Source organism: Eulemur rufifrons, chromosome 29 (assembly GCF_041146395.1).
Source record: "Eulemur rufifrons isolate Redbay chromosome 29, OSU_ERuf_1, whole genome shotgun sequence".
Lineage (NCBI taxonomy): Eukaryota > Metazoa > Chordata > Mammalia > Primates > Lemuridae > Eulemur > Eulemur rufifrons.
Genome location: NC_091011.1, coordinates 31,876,001 through 31,900,515, shown reverse-complemented (window position 1 = coordinate 31,900,515; position 24,515 = coordinate 31,876,001). Strand labels below are relative to the sequence as shown.

Below are 24,515 nucleotides of genomic sequence, written 5' to 3'. Positions count from 1 at the left end.
TTGAATGTGTGTACATAACTCCTTGGTCAGGCTGTGTTCTCTTATCATCAAATATAAATATTGAAAGGCCTAAAGATTGTTCTTGAACCCTAATTCGAATTACCATTGCCAGCATATCAAATACTCCAGGGTGGATGTATTAAAAGCTCTAAAAAGATTCTGCTTTTACTTTTTAGCCAAATGGACATGTTTTATTCAGGTTCCCAAAACAAAATCCTGACTCAGCTCATCCATATTACTTTGAAGTTGTGTCATTTCTTCCTAAATTCCAGTGGCTTTAATGGCCCTAATGTGGCCTCTTCTCACTCCATCCTGACCTCACTCGTGCACCCTTCCTCTTCTCTTCACCTTCATGCTTTTAGTCCTTCAGCCCTACTCCTGCACCTCCTGAACTCCCTCCTGCCTGAGGGTTTCGAGGGTTTTGGGGGACCACCTCTTTTACCCTCCCCAGACCAGAGACAACACCTAGTCCTCCTTCAGGCTCATCATTTCTTTCCCAGGGAAAATTCACCTGATCACACCACCCCCTCAGTTTCATATAACCCCTTTATGTCTAGATCTCTTAGCATCACAACCTTTCCATTGCAGCTGCCATTACAAGTGCCATTTTACATTTAATGGTGTTATTTTTTATTATCTATCACTTAGCAGTACTGAAGTCAGCAATCATGTTGCTTTTCCCCCATTATTAACCTCAAGCACCTATGTGGCTGCCACAAAACAGGCAGGTATGCTCTATCTGTCAACTGAATGACAGTAAGTGAATGACTGTTCAAACACACACATAAACACTGGCGGGCAACCAGAGGATTGAACACATGAGTATGATCATCTCTTTGTGAACTTTGCCAGCCATTAACATTTATACTAACCCAGATCCCTACATAATCTTTGTCTTCCAAAAGCTTTGTAAAACACTCTGGTGAACACACACACACACACACACACACACATGCTTGCATGAGCTTGCACACACACAGAATATCAGCATTTTTGGTGGTTAAGACTGCTGTACTCAACAGTGACATATCAGGTTTTTGGTGATGATTGTTCTTTTTAATAACTATTGTTATTAAAAATTCCTGGAGCTAAATAACTGCTTTGCATTATGATCCTGCAGAAAAAGTCCAACTTAGGCAGGATGGCATAGGTCCTAAGGGGCTGAAGGAAGCTGATGAAAACAAGAGGTCCACGTATGCAGACAACAGATTTCTGATAAGTCCTGTTTTCCTCCTGGCAATCTTTTAAAAGATGGTGAAAAAGAGAAGCAAGCTTCAATTAAAATGGAATAGCTACCATTTCTCTGTAAGTTTTAATATGCATTTTTTAATACTCTGCTATATAGTATTATTTATTTTTAAAGAAATAGAAACAGGTTTTTCAAACATAAAACCTATTTTACACTGGCTATGTAGCCTTGGGCATTCTCTACAGTCCTTGGTTTCTCCACATGACAAATGGGGATAAATGTTGGTTGGGGAATAAAAGAGATCAGGTATAGAAAGCATCCAGTGCCCTGACTGGCCCCAGAGTCCGTGTCTGCGTCTCCTCTCTCCCTATTTGCTTCCTGGTCAAACTCCACTCATTCACGTTCAGAGCCTCTAGATTATCCAGGTACCTGTGTGATGTAATTATTCTAACAGTCATTTGTTTTAACTCAAGGAAATTAAAAGTAACTATGAAAGAATGAGGGCTTTTCTTTCCTTTCTGAAGAACAAAGCAGCCTAATGCTTGCATATGAAACATACACAGAAATACATGTTTGATGATAAAACTCATCCTTGGATACCTTTAGGCTGTTCTTTCATCAGAAAAAAGGTAGATTTTAAAACATGAAGAAAATAAGTATGATACTTTTCTGAGATTCTTTCTTAAACACACACATGCACACACACACTCCTCATTCTCCCCCTACCATTTTTCTCCCCTTAAAAACATACTCTTCATTTCTATACTTCCTCAGAAGTGGAGAATGCAGTTACTCTCAAAACCTCTAATGAGTTTACTAGTATTAAAGCTCCAGTTAGGTCTCGCCACTGTTTGGTCACAGGGTTTTTCATTCTGTCCAAAGCTGATTGAAGGTCTTGTAATATGTCTCTGTAGCTATTTCCATAGTGAGCACTCCAGGTATAGAGAAAATCATAGGCAGGTTTCCACATCATCTATAAAGAAAAAAAATTAGACTGGAGTAGTGTTGAAGTAGGAAAGAAAGGAAAATAGTTTGTTTTTTTTTTAAAAAAAAAGGACTCTTAAAAGAAAATGGAATATCAATTATACATAGACTTATTTTATGTCATAGAAAAGATGTTTTAATAACTATCATTCCCTGTTATATCCCTGTGTTTTCAAAACTAGAAATTTTTAAAATAATGACTACAAGTAGAGCCTTTATTTTTATCTATCATCTTTACATTACTCCTTTCCTTTATGTAAATATAAAATTCCTTTCACAATTTTTTGATGAGAACAAATGTTATTGAGATAAACTTTTCACTCTCTACGAGACTTTGAATGTAATAACTTTTATTGTTATATGTATCTGTTGTGAGTTTTATGACACCATATATCACACTAAGGAACTATACAGGATATTTAATGCTCAAGCAAGTCTACACATAAGCAAAAATGGAGCTTCATGATCGCGTCAAAATGAAACCAAAAATATAGTTCTCTAATTTAAGATATTACTTTAATGATGTATTTTGTGACCTAAAGAAAGATCAATATTCAAAGCTTCTTCATTTTGCTTTCCCTAAGCACCTAGCCATACCAATGATGTCATTGTTTCCATAGAAATGTACGTCAAAGGGAAACTTCACATACTAGCATGTATGTAATGGTAACCAAGGCAACCAGGCTCAGAGAGAATAAAGACAAAGCCAGACCAAATGAGACAGACTGTAGGAATACACACACACACATACACACACACACACACACACACACACACAGCTTAAAATGAATTTTCTCTAGGAAAACAACAAAATGAAGCATGCACATCTAATTGGAATATTTGGAATATAAACTTTATTATTCACTTCTTTTTTGGGTTCACTAAACTAATTCAGTTGTGATTCTATCACTTGCAAAATGTAGGAACACAGATTCTGAGCTAAATATTATGCAGAATTGTCCTTTTAAAATAGAGCCTCTCTTAATAGTAATATCACATGAAGTAGGGCCTTGGGATATAATTTTTCACCTTCCTCCAATATCCCCATATAGTCCACAATTGAAGGTAAAAAAATGAAAGACCTAAATAAGGAGTTCTATTATGTTTGATTCAATCCACATAAAAGGCTCAAAGAATAATTTTATGTTATTTATCGAAATTGGCATTCCTAAAAGCCACGGACACCCATATCCTCACCTCTCTTGACAAAACTCAATCCTGCAAGACAGAGAATGAAAGATAATTATCAAAGTTACACCATATCAGAGTATATGATGCAGGAACAAAAATAGCCTCATTTTTTTATATAAGCTTTACCCTTACCAATCAGATTCATAAAGAATTTTATCTTCTATCACTGATAGGATGTAAATAAGGTATCCCTTCATCTATATTTCTGAAGAATTACATTGAAACCAAACCTCCCAAAGTACAGGTTGCCATTAGTAGCTCAGCAATGGAAGATGAGTTGAGTCATAATAATAAACCTTTTCGACAGACTCAATCTTGGCTGCCACTGCTCAGATACTAAGAAGCACTAAATTAACAAATTATTCTGTGTTGAGTATATCCTAACTATCTGTAAAAGCTCTGGAACCTAAATTCTATGTTGCATTCACTTAAAAGTCCCTGATGCTGAACTAGTTGGTAAATTTTTCAATTTATCATGTATTGTTTAAAACAATGGTGTTTAAACTAAAGGCCTCTAAAACTGTTGTATCTTAATCATTGAATCTCATAAGAGCTGTATTTGGAGATATTTTACGACAAATAGCAACTGATGGCATTTCGGTAACAAGGGGATGGCATAGCAGATTAGCATAAAGTATTTCAGAAACAGATATGTCTTAAGAATTGCAAATGGATGATTTTTAGGTTGTTCACTACTCTGCAGATTTAGGTACCTTTATAGTCGGAAGCAGCCAAAATGGTTCCACTTACGTTCCTGGGTAGAAAAGCCCTGCATCGTCCATTCTGCTGCAGCACTGTGAATTGCTATGTATAGAAAAGCCCTGAGGCACACTCAATCAGGAAGCCACTTCTCACTGCTGTTGAGGGCAGGAAATACACCCAGGTGATGCGGAAATTAGAAACTACACATTCAGAAAAGGTCCAATGATGTATCTACTCACAAACTCACGCAGAGTGCCACAGAACTTCCTCAATCTGGCAATTTGTACTGATCGCAGAACAGTACAGCCAGCTCCTACAATTCAGAGAAATTTGGATAGATTGCTGAGTCCTGGACCCTAATTAAAACTTTTGAAAGTGTAAAGACACTTCCCAAGAGTCCCCTGAAGTAGGCTGTAATGCAAGGAGGAATATTGCCCTAAACTCATTTGAGATTCCTTGGAGTCTAAACCATAATCCGGCTAGAAATGGGTATAATAACTTTGGGCCAAAACCATTAGGGCACTGGGAAACTTCATTATCTGTGCTAAAATGTAAGCACATTTTGCATCCAATTTTTGTTCCTCATTACAGCAAATTAAACCTGAATATTCCTTTGGTACAAAACTTGATCTTCCATATATAAAATCATTGGTGGTTCTCAACACAGATGATAGTGAAACACTATTATAGCTAAAATACCATGAAAATATTCAAAATATATCATTGTTCATTGATTATTTTACTTATTGAATCAAGATTTAATGAGTACCTACCACTACAAGGAATTTTGCAACAGCAAGGTATAAAATAATAAATATAGCATGGCTCTTGCTTTAGCGTAGAAAAGAGATAGGAACTTGCACAAACACTGGCCAAATGCGTAAATAGATAGGCCTTGATAATTAATAGCAATTAAGAAAAACTCCAAAATTACTTGCATGTCTTAAATCATTATGATGAAAAAGAAAATGATTGTTCCATTGACTGAGAGGCATGATGTTATAATGGAAAAAAAGATGGGTTTTGGTGTCAGCGTCTTATGTTCCATCTGAGTTCCATTGCCTATTTAATGGGTCAATTTGAGTAAACTAATCGAGTTATCTGAGCTTTGAATTTTTTAAATCTATGGATATAGGTAATACTTCCCAAGTCTTGTGTCTAAAGCACCACATGAAGTATCTGACATAGAGTTCACATTTAATATTTTTTAATAGGATGTGGAATTAAGTGGTTACTTTTTTGGTGGGGGCAAGATAAGGAGCCTGGTTTCAGCCATACCATGTGTGAAATTAAGAGGGGGCGGGTATTGGATAAGTAGTTGAAATGGAGAGATGACCTCAAGCGGACAAAGGTTTAGCATAACTCATGCTACACTGAGGGTGAAAAGCATGAAAGTAGACAGAAATGGCAAGGAAAAGAATAAAAGCATGTAAAATTTAAGCCTCAACTAAGTCTACAATTTGTGGCAACTAATTGAGAAATAAAAGCAAAAAAAAGGATGGGGAGAAGCTAGAGTTAGAGTGACAGAAAATGAAGTGGGCGCTTCGTGCTGCAAAAGCCAAGGACTAACCACATCTGCAAATGACAACAGTCAGTGGCTTACTAGAGCCAGCTCACACAAGCTCCCCAAAACCAATTGTTCATAAATCTTCCCACCTCCATGTTCAGAGACATCACGGTGGTAAGTTCAAATCATCTGTGCTGGGAGTATTTATACCATGGAAATTAGCAAAAGCTGTAAGTTAGGGTTTTCCTGCCTAGAGAGCTGGGTGTGAAACATTTGCCAGCATGCCACTGAAGACTTCCCTTTTCTGTTACCTCCCCCGCTACCTATAACATCTTCAAGTAGAAATACGAAGAAAAACTTAGAAAAGCCAGTATGTGGGCAATTATCAGGCCTCTAGCAACTTGGAGAAGTCAGCTACAATAGAGTAGTGGAGGGCGTACTACAGGTATGAGCAGGAACCAAAGAAATGAAGACACAGAACAGATTGATCATGTTTGGAATGTGAGTGTCAAAGGAAGAGAGTCAGAACCAGAATAAGCAGCAGTGGAAAACAGAAATTTTTTTAAAAGAAAAAAATTAATGTTCTACAATGGAGAGGAGATTTTGATTTGAATCCTAACTTTGGCAGATGGAGAATTTAGGGTTAATGAGCATTAAAAAGAAAGCATACATAAAATACCCAAGAAGAAAGGTTAACCTCTTTGGCAGAAATGTAAATATAAAAGGATGTTAAAATCATTATGGAGTTGGGGTACATAATTAGAGGGGTGAGTACATAAGAAATTGAGAAGAAATGAGAACAAAAGCATATGTTAATAGTTATGTACTTGATACACCAATAAAAAATATTAAATTTTTAGAACTATGTTTTAATTTAATAAGCAAATCTCTACCAGTTGTGGTAAATGTAACTTTTCCTATATTGGGCTTGGCCTTGACGAAACCTGATAATAGTCCAGTTTTTATCAATGCAGTAAATAGTGTAATCAGTTGCCTTTTTGTCCTTTGTGAAATAGATACATGATATTTGGATTTAGGTCCTCGGGTCCTCATACACTCTTATTTCTTAAGCATTTTTTTATTATTTTATTTCACTGTAGTTTTCTTATAAAGTGAATATATGTTACCTGAGGCAAAGACACGAGAGGTAACTTGCAGACATTAACAATAAACTCTATTCTCTGGACTGTTTCTTTGGCTGTGCAGAAGCTTTAGAAATTTTTCAAAAGAAGATATAAAAATGGCTAACAAACATATGAAAAAGTGTTCAACATCTCTAATCATCAGGGAAATGCAAATCAAAACCACAATGAGATATCACTTAACCCCAGTGAGAATGGCCTTTATCAAAAAAACCCAAAACAACACATGTTGGCGTGGGTGTGGAGAGACAGGAACACTAATACACTGCTGGTGGGACTGCAAACTAGTGCAACCCCTGTGGAAAGCATTATGGAGGTATCTTAAACAGATTCAAGTAGACCTGCCATTTGACCCAGCAATCCCATTACTGGGCATATACCCAAAGGAAAAAAGGTCATTCTGTAACAAAGGCATGTGTACCCAAATGTTTATAGCAGCACAATTCACAATAGCAAAGATGTGGAAACAACCCAAATGCCCATCAATACATGATTGGATTAGTAAACTGTGGTATATGTATACCATGGAATATTACTCAACTATAAGGAATGATGAAGATACGACATCTCTATGGTTCTCCTGGAGAGAGTTGGAACCCATTATATTAAGTGAAGTATCCCAAGAATGGAAAAACAAGCATCACATGTACTCACCAGAAAATTGGTTTCCCTGATCATCACCTAAATACAAATCTGGAAACGACACCAATTGGACATCAGACTGAGGTGGGGGGTGGGGGAGGGGATGGGGGTATGCCTACACAATGAGTGCATTGCGCACCGTTTGGGGAGTGGTAACACTTGAAGGTGCTGACTCGGGAAAGGGGGGGTGGGGAAAAAAATATGAAACTATTGTTTTTAACTTGCACTGTTCACTTAATAATTTATCATGAATATTTCCCATATTATTTCATATCATTGTACAAGAAATAATGTATACATTATGAGGACATACTGTACCTAACAAGAAAAAAAAAAAAATTAAAACCCACTGAAGGAAAAAAAAAAAATCTATATTGCACAATAAATGAATATTTTCTTCTCAAAAAAAAAAAAAACAATAAACTCTATGAAATTATGCCTGCAAATATATACTCCGTAAACTCACAGAAATTCTACATTTTATAGTAAATTACAAAGAAAGTAGAGTCATCTTCTCTGGAAATGTTTGAAGGAATAAAACGGATGGAATACATAATTGTCTTTCTGGGCTGACCTAGACAAGTCCTCTGAAAGCTGGGAATGAGTTGTGGACTACCGAGATCTCTTCCAGGTTTGTATTATCTTCTATCTATTCAGTGTTTTAAAAACAGTTCTTCCTCTCTTGCTCAATGTTATGATTAAGAGAAGATACGCAGAAACTCTGCACTTAATGCTTCAACAAATCAAAAGGAAAGCATGCTCCTGAAGGTTTGTTTTTGTTGAATTATTCTTAACCACAAAACAAATTCTCTCAGCGGTCTCATTTCCACCACAAATATTCACTACATAGGCCACATTCTTACACCTCCCCTCTTAGATTTTTAATGGTAATCTTGTGATGTTATAGATACATCATTGAATAGGAAGCATGAGGCTGATAAAAGTACAGTTGTTAATTTTTCATCTATGTTTTTGAGCTGTTTATATATAGGGCAACAGCATCAGTAAGCATTTAATCTATCAGGTTGGGCGGTTTTCCAAATCCCAGCATCTGTGTGGAAGGAGTATGTCTTTTCTTTAGATTATCCTCTCTGAAGAATAATGAAGCAATGAAAAAGTTATAAGTAAGATGCCAAAAGAAATGTAATAGGAATAGGGACACAAAAAATATATAGTTTTCCAAATTTATTGTGCTTATTCCCAGAAGCCTATAAGACTCATTAGATAATGCACTAGATAATAAAATGCACTATGAATAAAAGCAATTCAGATTTTAGCATAGCACTGTATATCTTTTTTTAGCTCATAAAATAGGAATAGCATAAGAATGCAATTGGTTTTAACTACTTTTGGATAATTACATTTTGCTACATTAAAGGATTAATCATCCACCTACTTTCTTCATAAAATTATAGGAGCTACATTTCATTTTAAGTACCATTAGCTGAAGAAGTATTAGGCAAGTTTGCCTTATTAATGATTATTACATGTGTTCTATCTTCAGTGCATCATTTATAATATCCAGGTAAGCCTTACATCACCTGTAATTAGTAGGTACATAAATATTGTTGAAAATAAGATTGCTGTTACCTTCAGAAGAGAAGGGATCCTATTTCCTCACAAGAGAGATGCTGCTTGGTTGAAACTTAACTTAAGATTCTCTTGAAAAATCCTGTTTGGAGACAGCCAGCTAAGTTTGGTATGAGATTAACCACTTGGAACTTCAAGGGGTTAAGCATGATCCAGAGGAATATAGAGGACCCATTCCTTGCTAGTACATCTGCTCATGACAGTCTAACATCATAAAAAAACCTGCCAGTCAAGCCATTCTTACCAATCCCTTGGCAGAAGGATTTTTCACTGTCCATCATCACCTCCCCCTTTGCCCCCACCGCAAACATACATTAGTAGTGACACCTGAAAGTCAATATTTAAAGCAAATGGGCTTCTCTAATCATTTTTAATGTAAACATTAAAGCAAATGAGGGAAAATATAGTACCAAAATCTCTGGATTTAGAGGCACACATCTTGAGTTTAAATTTAGCCTCTTAACTTTCTAGCTCCAGGCTCTTACATAAACTATAAACTTTCTCTGATCCCTAACTTTCCTCTTCTGGCAAATGGGAAAGAAAGTTGGCATAAAGGCATTGATATGCAAAGTAATGGGGGTAAAAGTTTCTGGCACATACTAGGTTCTCAATTAATGCTAATTATGGTTGAGTTTGAAGTTAAGTAACAAAATCACCAACAAGTATCCAGGAAAAGAATCCAGGTTGTCTAGCTATAAATCCAGGACCATTTCACTAAAGTTATTGCCATAAATTTGTTTCATTATTAAGCAGTTCTAATAAATGCTGATTTAGTTCTTACACTTAGCTGGATTTTGGTTTTCTAAAATTCCATGTTGTTTATGCTCCCTAATAATAAATCTTGATAAAGAAAGCCTAAAATGGGGCAAGGGCAATATACGTAACCTAAACATTTGTACCCCCATAATACGCTGAAATAAAAAAGAAAAAGAAAAGCCTAAAATGAAAACCAAATAGTGTCATCTCTAAATCCATTTTAAAATATCTTTGTATTTAACCTAATACAATCATTTCTCTTTGATTTCAGTGCTGTAATGAGACATATGATGTATAATTAAATCAAAGATCACAGGAATACAATGTGTTACTCCAGGAATTTCACTGTGCTTTGTTTACTTTCTTCCATTTCAAAAATGGAGTATCTTGACAAAATTAAAGGTTGCAGCAACAAGTATGGGATTGTACAAAGTAGACTATGGTAATCAAAATAATATCACTATGCCAAAATTCTAATTCAAACATTAAGATTTGAAATATCATTCTATATACTTTACCACTAGTAAATGAATTTCCATATAATACGTATCCCTTCTTTAAGACATCATAAGTGCATTTATCACTGCAAACCAAAGAATTAAGTGCCAAGGCTAGAACTAAACCAGGCCCAGATATAGAACCAGACAATTCAACATCTCTGTAAGCAGAATACAAGAGTTGCCACATAAGCCAGATAATCATAATAGTCCAAGGACATTCCTTTTACCTTTTACAAGAGAGATTTTCCAAGGAAAATTTTAAATTTTAAATGTTGTTAAGCCCATAACCTTGAAATCATTGCTGACTTTTTCATTACGTACATTCCTTCTATAGTCACTCTCAACCATATTACTAAAAAATTACTATATTTTATTCCCTTTTCCAAAATCATTCAGTATTATACAGTTGCTGTATTCATCTCTTTCCAGTTCCTCTTCTTCTTCACCAAAATAAGAAATAGAATGCATTTAGTGATTACAATATGCAAAGCACTGTCCCAAGTATTTCAAATATATTATCTCATTTGATCTTCCAAACATTCAATGAGTAATATAGCATTATTTTCCTCACTTTAAAAAAAAAAAAATAGATTCCTAGAAAAGTCAAGTAATTTGTCCAAAGTTTTAGGGCTAATAGATGGTAGAAGCGGAACAGGAATCCAGCCAGGAATCTTAACCTCTCTCCTCTGGTAGTCATTCTTTGATCCTAACATATGCACTGGACCACATCTCCCAATAATTGTTAAGATGAACTCTCTCCTACAGCTCCCATCTTCTCAGTGGTGTCTAGAACTTACTGGTATCTAGAAGCACTAGCATCCACTTCTGGTCCTCTCCAATTACTTAAAGGCTATCCATCCTGAAGGATATGTCTCCTATAGCTACTGACCAATTTGATCTTTTTTTAATAAGTTAATTTTGAAAGGGCTTAGCATCAGTACAGCACAGTGGTTAGGACTTTGTGTAAAACAAACTGGATTGAAATCCAAGTTCAGTCACTTCGTACCCATGTAACTCTGGATAAATTATACAAATACGTTCACCCTCAGTTTGCGTATCCATAAAAAATGGATGGTTACAATGTCCTCCTCACAAAGTTTGTTGAAATAAGTGAGACATTATAAATAAAATGCTCTTAATGATTAATTGACATTCAGTAAACACTCAATAAGTGATAACTACTATCATTCTCATCTAATGTGCTTCTTTAAAACATTGTAACAATTTGGATATTATTTATCCTGATTCCTAGGCTAAAATGAAACTTGACTTTAAAGAGAAATAAATTATATATATATATATATATATTTTTTTTGAGACAGAGTCTCACTTTGTTGCCCGGGCTAGAGTGAGTGCCGTGGCGTCAGCCTAGCTCACAGCAACCTTAAACTCCTGGGCTTAAACGATCCTACTGCCTCAGCCTCCCGAGTAGCTGGGAATACAGGCATGCGCCACCATGCCCGGCTAATTTTTTCTATATATATATTTTAGTTGGCCAGATAATTTCTTTCTATTTTTAGTAGAGACGGGGGTCTCACTCTTGCTCAGGCTAGTCTGGAACTCCTGAGCTCAAACAATCCACCCGCCTCGGCCTCCCAGACTGCTAGGATTACAGGCGTGAGCCACCGCGCCCAGCTATAAATTATATTTTTAATTCTGTTTGTGTGTGTTTCTTTTAAAACAATAGCTCCTAAATCACTGCTGAGAACTGATAAACCCAGAACATGTGTTCGGTATATAGATGAATTAAATACTGAAGGCAAGGATACAGAAGAAAGATACTAAACAAGTGGGAAGAATTCCATGCAGAATCTTTCATCTACTGATAAAAAATAAACAAAACTAGCTGTTTGAGAATCACTTTAATCAAAACCTAGAATAAAGTACCCTGAACACTCTAGCTGCCAGTCAGAAATTGAGGAGAAAAAGATTGTGGCTAGAAGATACAAAAGAGAATTAGATTTGCATTGTGCATTGATTAAATGGTGACTACAAAAAACTTAAAATACACCTTGTCGGTTATGACTCTCTACAGGTAAGGAGGTTCTGAGTGGAAAAATATTACCATTAGGAATGTTGACTTCACTCTCCATTGGGAGAGTGGCCTATTCTGGCAGGTCAGGTAACAAATCATCTTCAACAGGCCTATTAGTGCCTGTGGTTGAGGGAGAGCCCAGTGGGCAAAGGCAATTTTAAAAAGGAAGAGAACTTTTAGTGTCCTTGGTGAATAAGTGCCTTTACTGAATAAGACAGAAAGAGCATAATCTATATTGTCAGACAAGGGCCAATGAGAGAATAGGGAAGTTATTGTCATGTATGGTAATAATCCCTTGAAGGCTATGTGAAGATCATCCAGTTTAGGCCCATGAATTCTTATTTTATCCTTGAATTCCAAGAACTTCCCCTTATAAAATCCACCCTTTTGGGAGGGGGCTATATTTCTAATATTTTATTGATCCCTTTTTTATAAAAATTAAAGTTCTAAATATCTTCAGAAAAACTCCAAAGAATTTTCACTAACTTTCACAGAAAAACCTTGGCAACAGTTAACATCTTTGTATAGCACAAAGAAAATACTCTGAAAAATATACTTGACTTACAATCAGATTCCAAGGTTCATAGTTTTGTTTTTATGTAGAAATTACAAAGTCATTTAAAAAGTTGAGTAACATTTATTAAAATTTAACTTGAAGAAATGATTGATTTAAAAAGTGACATTCTCAGAAACTTCCAAAGAGAGGCTTTTTCTTCTCCTTAGAGGAGAATAAGAAACGGTTAAAGTATTCAAAAAAATCTGACAAATATATTAATATACTTCATCCTTCCATTAGCTTGAGACTTGATAAAGATGTTGGGGCAAATTTTGGCAGTATCACAACATGACTTGAAAAGAGGATACATCCTAGCCCTGACCACACCCCCTGGCTCTGTGCCTTTGTTGCCATATTGGACAATGGTGGGTGGTGGGGTGGAGTGTAAAGGTTAAAGGGCATGGACACCAAAGTCAAAGGTCTATGCTCTAAACTTGGTTCCATGAGTTTCTAGCTCTGTACATTTAAGCAAGTTATTTATCCTCTGTATATCTAATATAATATTAGTATCTGGCCCACAAGTTTTTGTTGAAAGGATTAAGTCAGTTAATTTTTGCAATATTCCCAAAATAGTGCCTGGCACAGGGTAAGTGCCAGATAGCTGTCTGTTAGACACAATAAAATTAGAACAAAGGGAAGAGAAAGAAGTTGAAAAGGCGAGAAAGTGAGTAAAAGTGTCTGACTGTAGGCGTTGGCACACATAGAGGGCAATTTTTGGCACCTGTGCCCTCTGAGGAAATGAGACAAAAGAAACAAAAGCAGTCCAGAAACTGTTAGACCTTGTTATCTCCCTGACCCAATGCTCTTCCCTCCCTCCCCACACCCTACCCAAAACTAATATCAGTATGTTTTGAAATTAATTGCTTGCCTTGTAAAATGATCATATTTAAGAATCATCTCGGGCCAGGCTCGGTGGCTCACGCCTGTAATAGCACTCTGGGAGGCCGAGGCGGGTGGATCGCTCAAGGTCAGGAGTTCGAGACCAGCCTGAGCGAGAGCGAGACCCCGTCTCTACTAAAAAGAGAAAGAAATTATATGGACAACTAAAATATATATAGAAAAAATTAGCCGGGCATGGTGGCACATGCCTGTAGTCCCAGCTACTCGGGAGGCTGAGGCAGTAGGATCGCTTAAGCCCAAGAGTTTGAGAGTTTGAGGTTGCTGTGAGCTAGGCTGACGCCACGGCACTCACTCTAGCCAGGGCAACAAAGCGACAGTATGTCTCCAAAAAAAAAAAAAAAAAAAAAAGAATCATCTCCTCCTAAAGAGAAAAAAAAAACTTGTACAGCTATTTTAGGGGGCTGGAAATTAGCATATATTTATCCATTAGTTAAGTGGACTAACAGGTAAAGATTCCTTAGATTATTGAGAATGGCCTTAGGCCAACATACCATGCATTTTTTTAAAGTATTTGATAACATGGATCAGAGTGATGACCGTTAGTATTAATCACAATTAGTAGAACTATAGGCCATAAAAAGACACCTAGGGACTTTCCTTTCTGCCTCTGAGTGTGTTTCAGCCTCAGGCAAAGGCTTAGTCATTTATGATTGGGGCTGTGCAAAAGTAAATAATGGAAAAGTAGGCGGTTTGCTGGCCTGCATCAAGATTTGGAGGAAGACAAACTGTAAACACCACAATTAGAGAGAAGCCAGATGCTTGAGGGAGCTGACAGAATAAATAACTCTCTGATAAATAATTCTCAACAAAACTCGTTCAAAAACAGAGCCTTATTAAGAAAAAAAAAGTCCAACTTTCAATTAGACAATTTTTAATCAGTTTAACTGAAATATCAGAATCAGAACAGTATATCCCTCATAATATTGTTCTTTTTTTTCTTTCCTAAGGATTTCTCATTCAGTAAACACTTGAGTCCATCTTGTGTACTGCACTGGATGCTCATTTATAGGTTGTAACGCCCTTCTAAGTTTATGGAGATAAATGTAGTCTGGGAGGGGGCAATATGTCCTCAGTTCCTGGCTGCTCCTGGCTAAAGAGTCTTGTTATCAGAGGAGTCCTTGCTGGAGAGCCGGGCTCCGGAACCCAGAAGCCAGCCTGGCTCTTTACTCTTCTTGCAAAGGTTGCTTTGTCCTGCTCACCTAGCTGGATTAGTCAGTTCAAAGTAAGAAAATTTTCTCCAAAAATTAATACCCAGCTGTATGCCCAACAACGAAGTGGAAAACATAGCTTCTGCTCTCACCAAGGCATCATCTAATAGGAGAGAGAATATTTTCCAAAACTTAAATATCTTGAAAATGTTTACATTCACATGAGAGAAAGATACAGCCCATTTTATATGTCCTTATCACTGGAATATTTTTATTTCAATAATAAAAAATTGACTCACATTTCTTTATGGGAATCTGTAGAAAATATTTTATCTAACTTGTGCCTAACAGCCTACATTTGTTTTAATATTATTAATAATCAAAAAAATATTTGCATGGTAAATATTCACTTTGTACTAAGCTCTGTTCTGCATTTGATGTGTAGAGCTATATTTTGTGAAGAATTGTTAAGGAGATAACAAAGCTCTTGGGTATCTATCTGTTATTACCAGTGGCTCCACATATCCACCCTCTTAATGCTTCTTGTCACCAAGCATTATTTATCACAAATGATTAAGTTTACACCTGAGGCTGATAAATATTATTATGTCACTCTCCCTTGTTCTGACTTGGTCCTCTCTCCTCTCTTCAAAATTTACCTGCTCTATGTTTCACGTTCCTACAGCTCTGCCTACTTACTGACCCAATTTGATCAATTCATTTGATCAAAGGCCATATTAATATGAAATCCAATAGGAAAAACATCAATATTTTACAGGCTCTCAATGCCTTTTAAGAGTGATGTGTGGATATTTCAGATAGCATCAATAGGTTACTGGGGCAATGACTTCAGCTAGTGGATCATCTTGGATACTCCTCAAATTAATCCATGAATGTGGTACAGGCTTGATTACATTTGTTTTACTTGGTCTGCAACTTTTCACTATTTAATTAGACAAACAAAATTCGTACCTCAACAGCAACATCCCCAGCTTGTCCTCGGTGAGGAATTTCATATGCCTCCATTTGTGGCTTTGTGAGTCGTACTAACTTTTCAGCTAGTTCCCTCCAGCCTTTTCCAACCTTGACAGCTGAAGTCAGAATGGCAGCCTCTTGGATGAGATGTGCCACTAACCCTTGGCAATCCATCTTCAGCAGAGCCTGCAGCAACAATTACATGTCACAATTAAAAGCAATAATTTGAGCTTTTTTCCATAAATTAAAATTTTCATTATATATTCTAGAAATGGAAGTCCTTTTTTCCAACACACATATAATTCAGTTTTCTAAAACTCAAAAAGTTGATTCACTTTTAAATAAATTCAACAAGGAACCTACAGTAGATATTACTAAACCAGAATTAGGGGATATTTAAGACTAACAGTGTGACTGATTGTAAGATCTTGGATAAACGACTTAACTAATATATGTTTTAATATCTTTGATTTTAATAGCAGGAAGTTAATCTAGACACTTCCAAAGGTACTCTGAAGTTTCAACAGTCTATAATTTATCATTCCAGGGTTGATTATTCACTCACAAAAAAACAAGGCCTTGCTTTACCAGAGAATTGGCTACACGATTTCTCTAAAGAGTGAGCATGCTGGTGATGGTAAACATTACTCTATTTTTCATCAAATTGTGAAAACTTCCCAGAATCATGCATGTTGCATAAAAATGAGACTCTCTTTCAAATTGAACAATGCTCTTGATGTTTATAAATTTAAGAAGTATACAAATTCATAAATTAAAAAAACTCACTCATCGTCAATATAATTATGTTAAAAATAAACCACAAGATATTAAAGATAAAACACTTAGTCTTCTACAATGCAAAATAAAAAACCTTCAGACTATTTCTTTCTTCCTTTATTAGGTATCTGAGCTTTGGTATTCATCATGTACGTTTCAAACAAGTCTACAAGTTTCTGTTTTGCCTTGAGTACATTTTAAAAATAGGAGATTATATCAATCTGTACCTCTTCTCTGTTCCAAGCAGCAAATAGAGTAGTCCCTCCTTATCTGCAAAGGATGCCTGAAACTGCAGATAGTACCAAACTCTATATATGCTATGCCTTTTCCTATACATATATGTGGATGATAAAGTTTAATTTAGAAATTATACACAGTAAAAATTAACTAATAATGAAATAGAACAATTATAACAATACACCATAATAAAAGTTATGTGAATGTGGTCTCTCTCTTTCTTTCAAAATATCTTATTGTACCATTCTCACCTATTTGCCATTTGCGGTTGACATTGGGGTAACTGAAACCACAGAAAGTGAAAGAGCAGATAAGAGGAGATTACTGTAAGCATGTTTGGCAGCCCTTCATTATTTAATGGCACTAAGAAACTTTATCTACCAACAGAGAACAATAAGTAACAAGAATGACCAAGTAAGGCAACCATTAAAGCCCCTAGAGTGCTCATTCCCTGGAAGTGCACAACTAGAAGGATTTCCCATGGTTTGTACCCAAACACTACATTGATCCATATTCTCATGCTGAGAAGTTATGGCTTCATGGAGAAGCAATACTGAGCCAGCAGGCCCTGGAAGGTGCTTTTAGTGAACTGTGGAGTGGGTATACCAGTTTCTTGTTTTAGGGAAAAGAAATACTCACTTGGAGTCACAAAAGCTGACTTTAAAACTCAGCTTCACAAAGTATAAGACTTTAAATAAATCACATAATATCTCTATTTAATGATTTTTAAAGTGGATATGATAGTAATTACACCCCATCTAATTCTTCATAATCATTACGACAATTGAATCAGATGCTAAAGTGTTTTAGAGAATGCCAAGTTCAAGTATGTAAGGCTCATCAGTCTCAATGTCTAGAGATGACTAAAGGGTTTAGACCTCACAATCTTGCCAGCTTTATCAGCTCTCTTCCTGCTACCCTAAATAAATATATAATCCAAGAAAATGTATGCTAATTATGCAAATAAAATTTCAAGAGACAACTCTATATCCCGTGCTCCATTGCCTTCCAGTCAGATAGCCAGGCCCAAGCCCCTTCATATGAAATCCTGAAGCCTCCACTGAGGCACAGCATGAGCTGTGGAGCTCCCTTGGGAACTCCTCCCTTGAATGGACTCTCTGCCAGATTGTCTAGTTAGCCACTCAAGCCACTCTATTAATTATCATATCCCCCCCCCAAAAAAAATTGCAGGGATAATCAGTCTTAAACTTTCAGATCATTTGGCCAATATAACATTTTTAGGCCACTAAGAGAAAAAAACAGAGCAATTTTTCAATTCACACCTTTGTGGGTGCATACTGAACATGAACCATGAGAGGTAATGAGCTATTGCAAAACGTATGCGCAGCTTCCACCAGGTACTGACTCTGAATGGCCCAGATTATGTGAGAATGCAGCGCATCATAATAAAACTATCCACTTAGCAACGGGATAGTGGAGCTTTTAAATTTTAGCCCCTCTCAGTGTTATTATAGAATAATCCAAAAAAAATGGAAATGTTTTATGCGCATTTATTCCTTTATTATATAAATTATTGTTAATGTCACAGATTAAATTCCTCCTCCAAATGTTTTCTCCTCCTTTCACACCTTGATTAGAATTTTGTATATGAACTTGCCTGTATAATCTCACTCATCTCCGATAGGGTACCATCCTTTCACAGTTATAATACCATTTAATACACACGCTAACGTATATACAGTACTTACACAAACATTTTTATACACACATACTTTGTTTCAAGAAGACATAGCGGTTTCAAGCATGATTTTGGAACCAAAAAGTTTTCAAATGTCATCTCTAATAATAACCAGTGGTCGGACCTTGGGCAAATAGCCTAACTTCCTAAGACTCTGTTTCTTCCATTTGTAAGGTGAAGATACTAGCTATACTTACCCCATAGAGTTGTTATCTTGCTAAATGAGATAATGTGTGCAGAGTGTTCAGCACAGTGCCATACACATAGGAAGCACTATGTGTATATTAGCTATCATTATTATTATTTATCCATTTACATTTTAACCGTTTTTAGAAATACACTCTTGATTTTTTAAATTTTTATAAAATATTGAATTTCTACTTTAAAGGCAAAACAGTTCTTTACAACTCTGCACTGAGTCTTCCACTGGGATGAGACCCTGAGGGTCCTGTTAAAACATGAGGATTAAGAAGAGACTTATCCATATCTTTGTTTGGAATGTGATGTATTGCATGCAGAAGAAGAATATCAAATTGCTAAAGTAAAAGATGTTAATGATACATTTTTAAAAACACTGAAATGTAGTCCTCAAACCATGGCCAAGTTAGTTTGGTTTCAGTTTACTCTTGTTTACTTTCATGTTGTGGAATTTCTTTGAGATCCTAAGAGCTGTCTAAATATTTGAGAGAGGAAGAGTAGCCATCTCTTAACTGTTAGGCTCAGCACAAAGAGAACCTTTAGTGTTCCTTGAGGAGATGATCTTTGGGGGCCTATTTTCTGGGAAAATCACAATTGAATCTGAAATTTAAGAAACCAATTATATGGTCTTATAAGAAAATCTCTATATTTGCTGAAAAGTGGCTTCAATTTATTTGAGATTGCTATTTTTTTAATTTCTTTTCTCATGTTTGATTATAAATATTGTCAGATTAATAAAGTTTTCTATAGTAAATAAATTACTATGATCAAGCAGTACTCACCACAATAAGTTCGTAAAGAAATTTTCTTGTATTTCTATCTGCATGGCAATCTTCCTTTAACTTCTTCACAACATACGAAACTTTTTCTGACTCTTTGTCTGCTTGTGTTTGAATCAAATCTTCCAGTGCCAGATGTGAATAACCCAGGACATCAGCTAAAACTTTCCAGTCATAAACTTTTTCTGACACCAAGGTCAATACAACTGAGTAGATGTAAGTTAGTTTTTTAAAAGGCAGAGCAATTTGTTCAAGAAGATTTCTGGTTGTAAAGACGCTATCTGAAGTAGACATTACTTGTTCCTTTGAAATCACCTTGACATTTTTGGAATGCACAAGTCCAATCTTACCTCTGAGGACTCCCACATACCATTCTTTAACTTTGGACTGTCCAATGGCTTTGACCTTACCTTTTCCAAGAAGTGCTATCGTGTCACCTTTGAAATATTCAAGTAAGTAGTCAATCTTATTTTGTCTCAGTACTGCCTTCAAGGTTACCCCATAGTTGGTAAAGTTCAAAGTTTTATTTTGAAATGTGGGATATTTAACAAGCACTGTTGGTAATAAAGGAGCAGACTTGATTTCCTTCTCCTTCTGCAAATAACCTGACAGATTTGAGAGCCTTTTTAAGTTCGGGGCTGGATCAGGTGTAGTGATACAAAATTGTGCGACTGCTTCACCATGGGTAAGCTCCACCTGAACACAGAAAACAAATAAGTGCATCTCTCTGTGGTCAACTAAAGAAAATAAAAATGGTTGATGAACTATTTCACCTGCTTCCAACTGTTTTTGTTTAATCTCTTTCCTTTCTCCTTCTGCCTTTACTTCAAAATCAGGGTCACATGAAAAAATAGAAATACTTAGGTCTTGTGGCTTGTCAAGCAAAAATGAATGCTTCCCCCAGAGCTGAAATACAACTGGAGATGTGTTTTTTCCACCCTTCTTAATATCAGAGATTGTAAGCTTTCCTGGAATATAACTGTGTCCACAAATTATGAAAATAACAGTGAAACTGGGATGGATATATTTGGGTCCATAAATTCCAACTGAGGTGGTTTTGTGGATATAATCCCAAATGGTGGCAGCTGGTGACTGAATAGTTTTAGCTTGTGCAGCAACCACTAGATACATCAACTGACTCAAGTCCATTAGCTTCACTTGGATGGTATCTTTATAAATATAACAGTTGCTTAACACTCTGAAAGGGCCTTCTCTGTCCAGGCTGTGTAAACACACCATTTCTGTCATGACTTGGCTGAAAGGATCCTTTCTCACCTCAGCCCCAATTTTCATCTCCAGCAAAATGGCTTCCATTGTATTAAGGTTGCCTAAGGTGATTTCCAACAATGGGCTTACAGTGCATGAAAGACTATGATTAAGCATTTCTGGAGGATCAAGAAAAGCCCTTAGAGATATTTCTTGGAATTCTCCCACAGCTACGTGACCTTGGGGCACATGAATAGTGATGTCTGATTCAGGTAATTGTACCGACCCTCCTTGGTGGTTTAATTTACAAACTATGGTGACCTCTGCAACTTGTGTTTGGGCCCATCCAGGGTTCTGATTAATTGTATTCAAATCCAGACAGGAGCGGGCCAGCTGGCGTTGACTTAACCAAGCCATTTTATAAGCTTCTCTGTCATTTTGAAGCCATTCTAAGTCTTGTTCTAGGATCTGGTCAGAGTTATGTATACTCTGAGGGGCATGTGCTGTGTCATCTAAAATGTCCAGAAGTTCTGAAACACTTTTAGATCTTCCAGATTTCCTTGAGGAGGAATGCCTAAGTAATTTTCGCACATCGAGTTCATCACCGGAGGAATCAAAAGAATTTCCATTTTCTACTTCTCTTAAAAAAAGAAAAGGATCTTCTTTCAAGATGGAAATATTATCTCTCTTCCTGTTCTTTCTTAGATGAGTTATGTCATCCAAAAATGGGTTAGAAGCAGACAGTTCATTCCAGAATGGATTCGTAGCTTTGGAAGCATTATTACCATGAAGGGCAAAAGCTTCCGGCCAGTTGTGAAGAAAGTCTGGGTCTTGGCATTCTTGTTATTCAAAGAAAAACAAAGCAAGACAGCAATAAGGTGGCATTCTGAGATATAACCAAGGTTATTTTTTTCTATAGCTTAAAAATCCAGGACTTACTTTTCAGTTTTCTTTTTGATATTCAACCTACTAGATACTACAAACTTAATGGTAAATTTGGTCACATTTTCATGTAATGTGGAAAAGACAATTTTTCTACCAAGTTATTTTAATCATATGTAATGCTATTTTACCTTAAGACATCATGATTTATAAACTAAACAAATAAATGTTTAACATTTTAGGTAACATATTTAACATTTTTCCTTTAAAATGGTCCAGACGAGCATGTGCTTATGCTTTATTATTTTATGTTTCATTTTTACAAAAGCAAAACTCTGAGCAAACAGAATAATTCAGTCAATTGTCCATATTTTCCTAAACATTGAATAATTGGTCTCATTACATCTAGAATATTAATTGAATGCTTTTATTTTCAGATGACATTCAATATGTGAAAAAATCAAATACATCTGTTAACAGCTAAAATAATTTTTAAAAACAATATGATAAATTAGACATTCATCATTAGCTCATTCACTGATAATTTGTATTGATGAAGTTTAATCACATTGAAATTTTTCATGAAAAATAAACATTTCATGAAAATGAACCTAAAATAATTAGACCACCATTGGATTTACTGCTTGAAGCAATTTATTGAGGTTTTGTAGCTTGCAATGGCAAAGTGGTCTTACCACTAGGAATGGAAACCTTATTACTTTGGAAAGTGAGTGTTTTAAGAATTAGCAATACATTAAAATATTCATGTTTCTAGTATAAGAATTTCTATATATCCCACAGTATTGAAGCTACTTTTTTATGTTAATACCATTTCATAGTGGTCATTTCTCTCAGTAAATAGTAGTAATGACTCTGCTGGTTTCATGAACCTGATGCTGCATTTAGAGAAAATGATGGGCACACAATGGCCAACCAAATGATAAGTTCTACAGAAAAAAAAAAATTCAAGTAAATTGTCAGACTTTTTGTTTAATATATGTAAAACTATTATTTAGATTGAAAGGCATTTTAAGTGTTATATATTAGAAATTAGAAGATGCATTTTGAAAAATAAAAATGATATTTCTCTTATTTCCACACTTTTCTTCAACTCAGTTATTCTTAACTTTCTTAAAGTTTACTTTTCCTCTGAGGATTGGTTCAATTGTTTTATGCTCCACAAATATTTCTTAGGCCAATCCAAGTTTCAGAGATCTCTTTTACCTCAAAATCCATCATACTTATTGTATATATCACTCCTTTATTAATAAATCTTTGCCTCTTTATAATATTTCTTGTAATCTGTTGGCTGTGCTATTTTATTTTGCACATCTTTGTCAATGATAGTGTAATTATTCCTATGATAACATTGTGATTTTATAATTTTTTTAATTTTCTGTAGCACTTTTCAGAGGTAGACCTTCGGTAACTACTGGTGATGGGTTTGATTTAATTATATGGACAAAATTACAACATTTATAAGTTCCCATACCTGTAATACTGCAATTTTTTGAGAGTTTTTGGGCTTCCATGTCAACCAAATTTCCTTCGGATCTACTTTGTGCCATTTCTTCTGACCAAAAATAGGCTGTTTCACTGATTAACATTTTCTCACCTACAAAGTAAATAGATATGTATTTTTTATAAGCATACATATGCAGGTTATCACAGAAAACAAACTCAAAATGGTTATACATATTTATATTTAAAAACTGCATGTAAAAGTATAGAGGACCTCTTCTTCTTCTGATAGGATGCTGGACTAAATATCCTGAAATATGTATCAGTGCAAAACATTCAGATTCTGGATTAATGCAATAAACAAACCTGTAAATGCATTACTGATCCCATAAAAAAGTAACTAATGAAAATCCCAAGGATAATAAAAAAGAATAGTAAGTTGAAACCTCAATATGCAGACATTCCATTTGGTGATTGGAAGACTAAATATCACAAACCTGAAAATTCACCCCAATTCTTTCTGTATACTCAGTGCAGTTCCAAAATAAATCGCAACGTGTTTTGTATATGTTTGTGTTTGTAAATTCTGTTTTAATTATTTTTTAATTGATAAATACAAATTCTATATATTTATCAAGTATAGCATATTATTTTGAAGCTTGTTGTTTTTAACAACATATAACAACAACTTCTTAAGCTATTTTAGTATTTATATAGAAAAGTGAAGGGCTCATATTCAAGATAATCCACATGAAGAGCACGATGGAAGTAATGTACACTACCGACCAGATATCACCATTTATTATAAACATGTGCTAAGTAGGACGATGTCGAATTGGAATAGAAATATATGAAGAACACAGAACGAGACCCCAAAAACAGATCCGATCTCACAGATGACAGGGGTGGCCATGCAGAGAGGTGTAGAAATGATGGATTATTCACTCGACAGTGATGATTCCATTGGTTGCTTATACTGACAAAAAATTACATGGATCACTACCTCATCCCATAGACAATAAATCAATTCCAAGAGACTTAAAGACCCAAAGGTGAAAAGAACAACTCTAAAATTTGAAAAGAGTCTAAGAGTTTATCTTTATGTTTCCTACAGAGAATGTCTTTAGCAAAGCACACACACACAAAATGCAAACCATAAAACATATGCCCACCTTAAAATGAGAAATCCTGTGTACCAAAGGCCATCATTTACAAAAAGTAAAAACACAAGCCAAAACCTGGGTGAATTTATTTCCATCATACATGACTGAAAAAAGAAAAATAAAATCCGATTCCAAAGTATTACTATACCAAAGACTCCCATAAGTCAACAAACAAATTAAAAACATTATAGAAATCTTTGAGAAAAGAGATAGACAAACATTTCTCAACGACAACAACAACAAAAAAAACGGGAACATAAGTGACCCCTAAATATATTAGAATGCGCTGAATTTCA

General features: G+C 35.5%; 1 protein-coding gene across 1 annotated transcript; it reads right to left on the bottom strand.

The window, feature by feature from the left end:
• Nucleotides 1–1,949: 1,949 nt before the first annotated feature.
• MACC1 (MET transcriptional regulator MACC1) lies at nucleotides 1,950–23,202 on the bottom strand. Its single transcript, XM_069462551.1, has 4 exons — nucleotides 23,088–23,202; nucleotides 19,511–21,552; nucleotides 15,815–16,003; nucleotides 1,950–2,162 (listed from the first exon to the last, which is right to left on the bottom strand). Exons 1-4 carry the CDS (start codon nucleotides 23,200–23,202, stop codon nucleotides 1,950–1,952), a joined length of 2,559 nt encoding a protein of 852 aa, XP_069318652.1.
• Nucleotides 23,203–24,515: the final 1,313 nt, after the last annotated feature.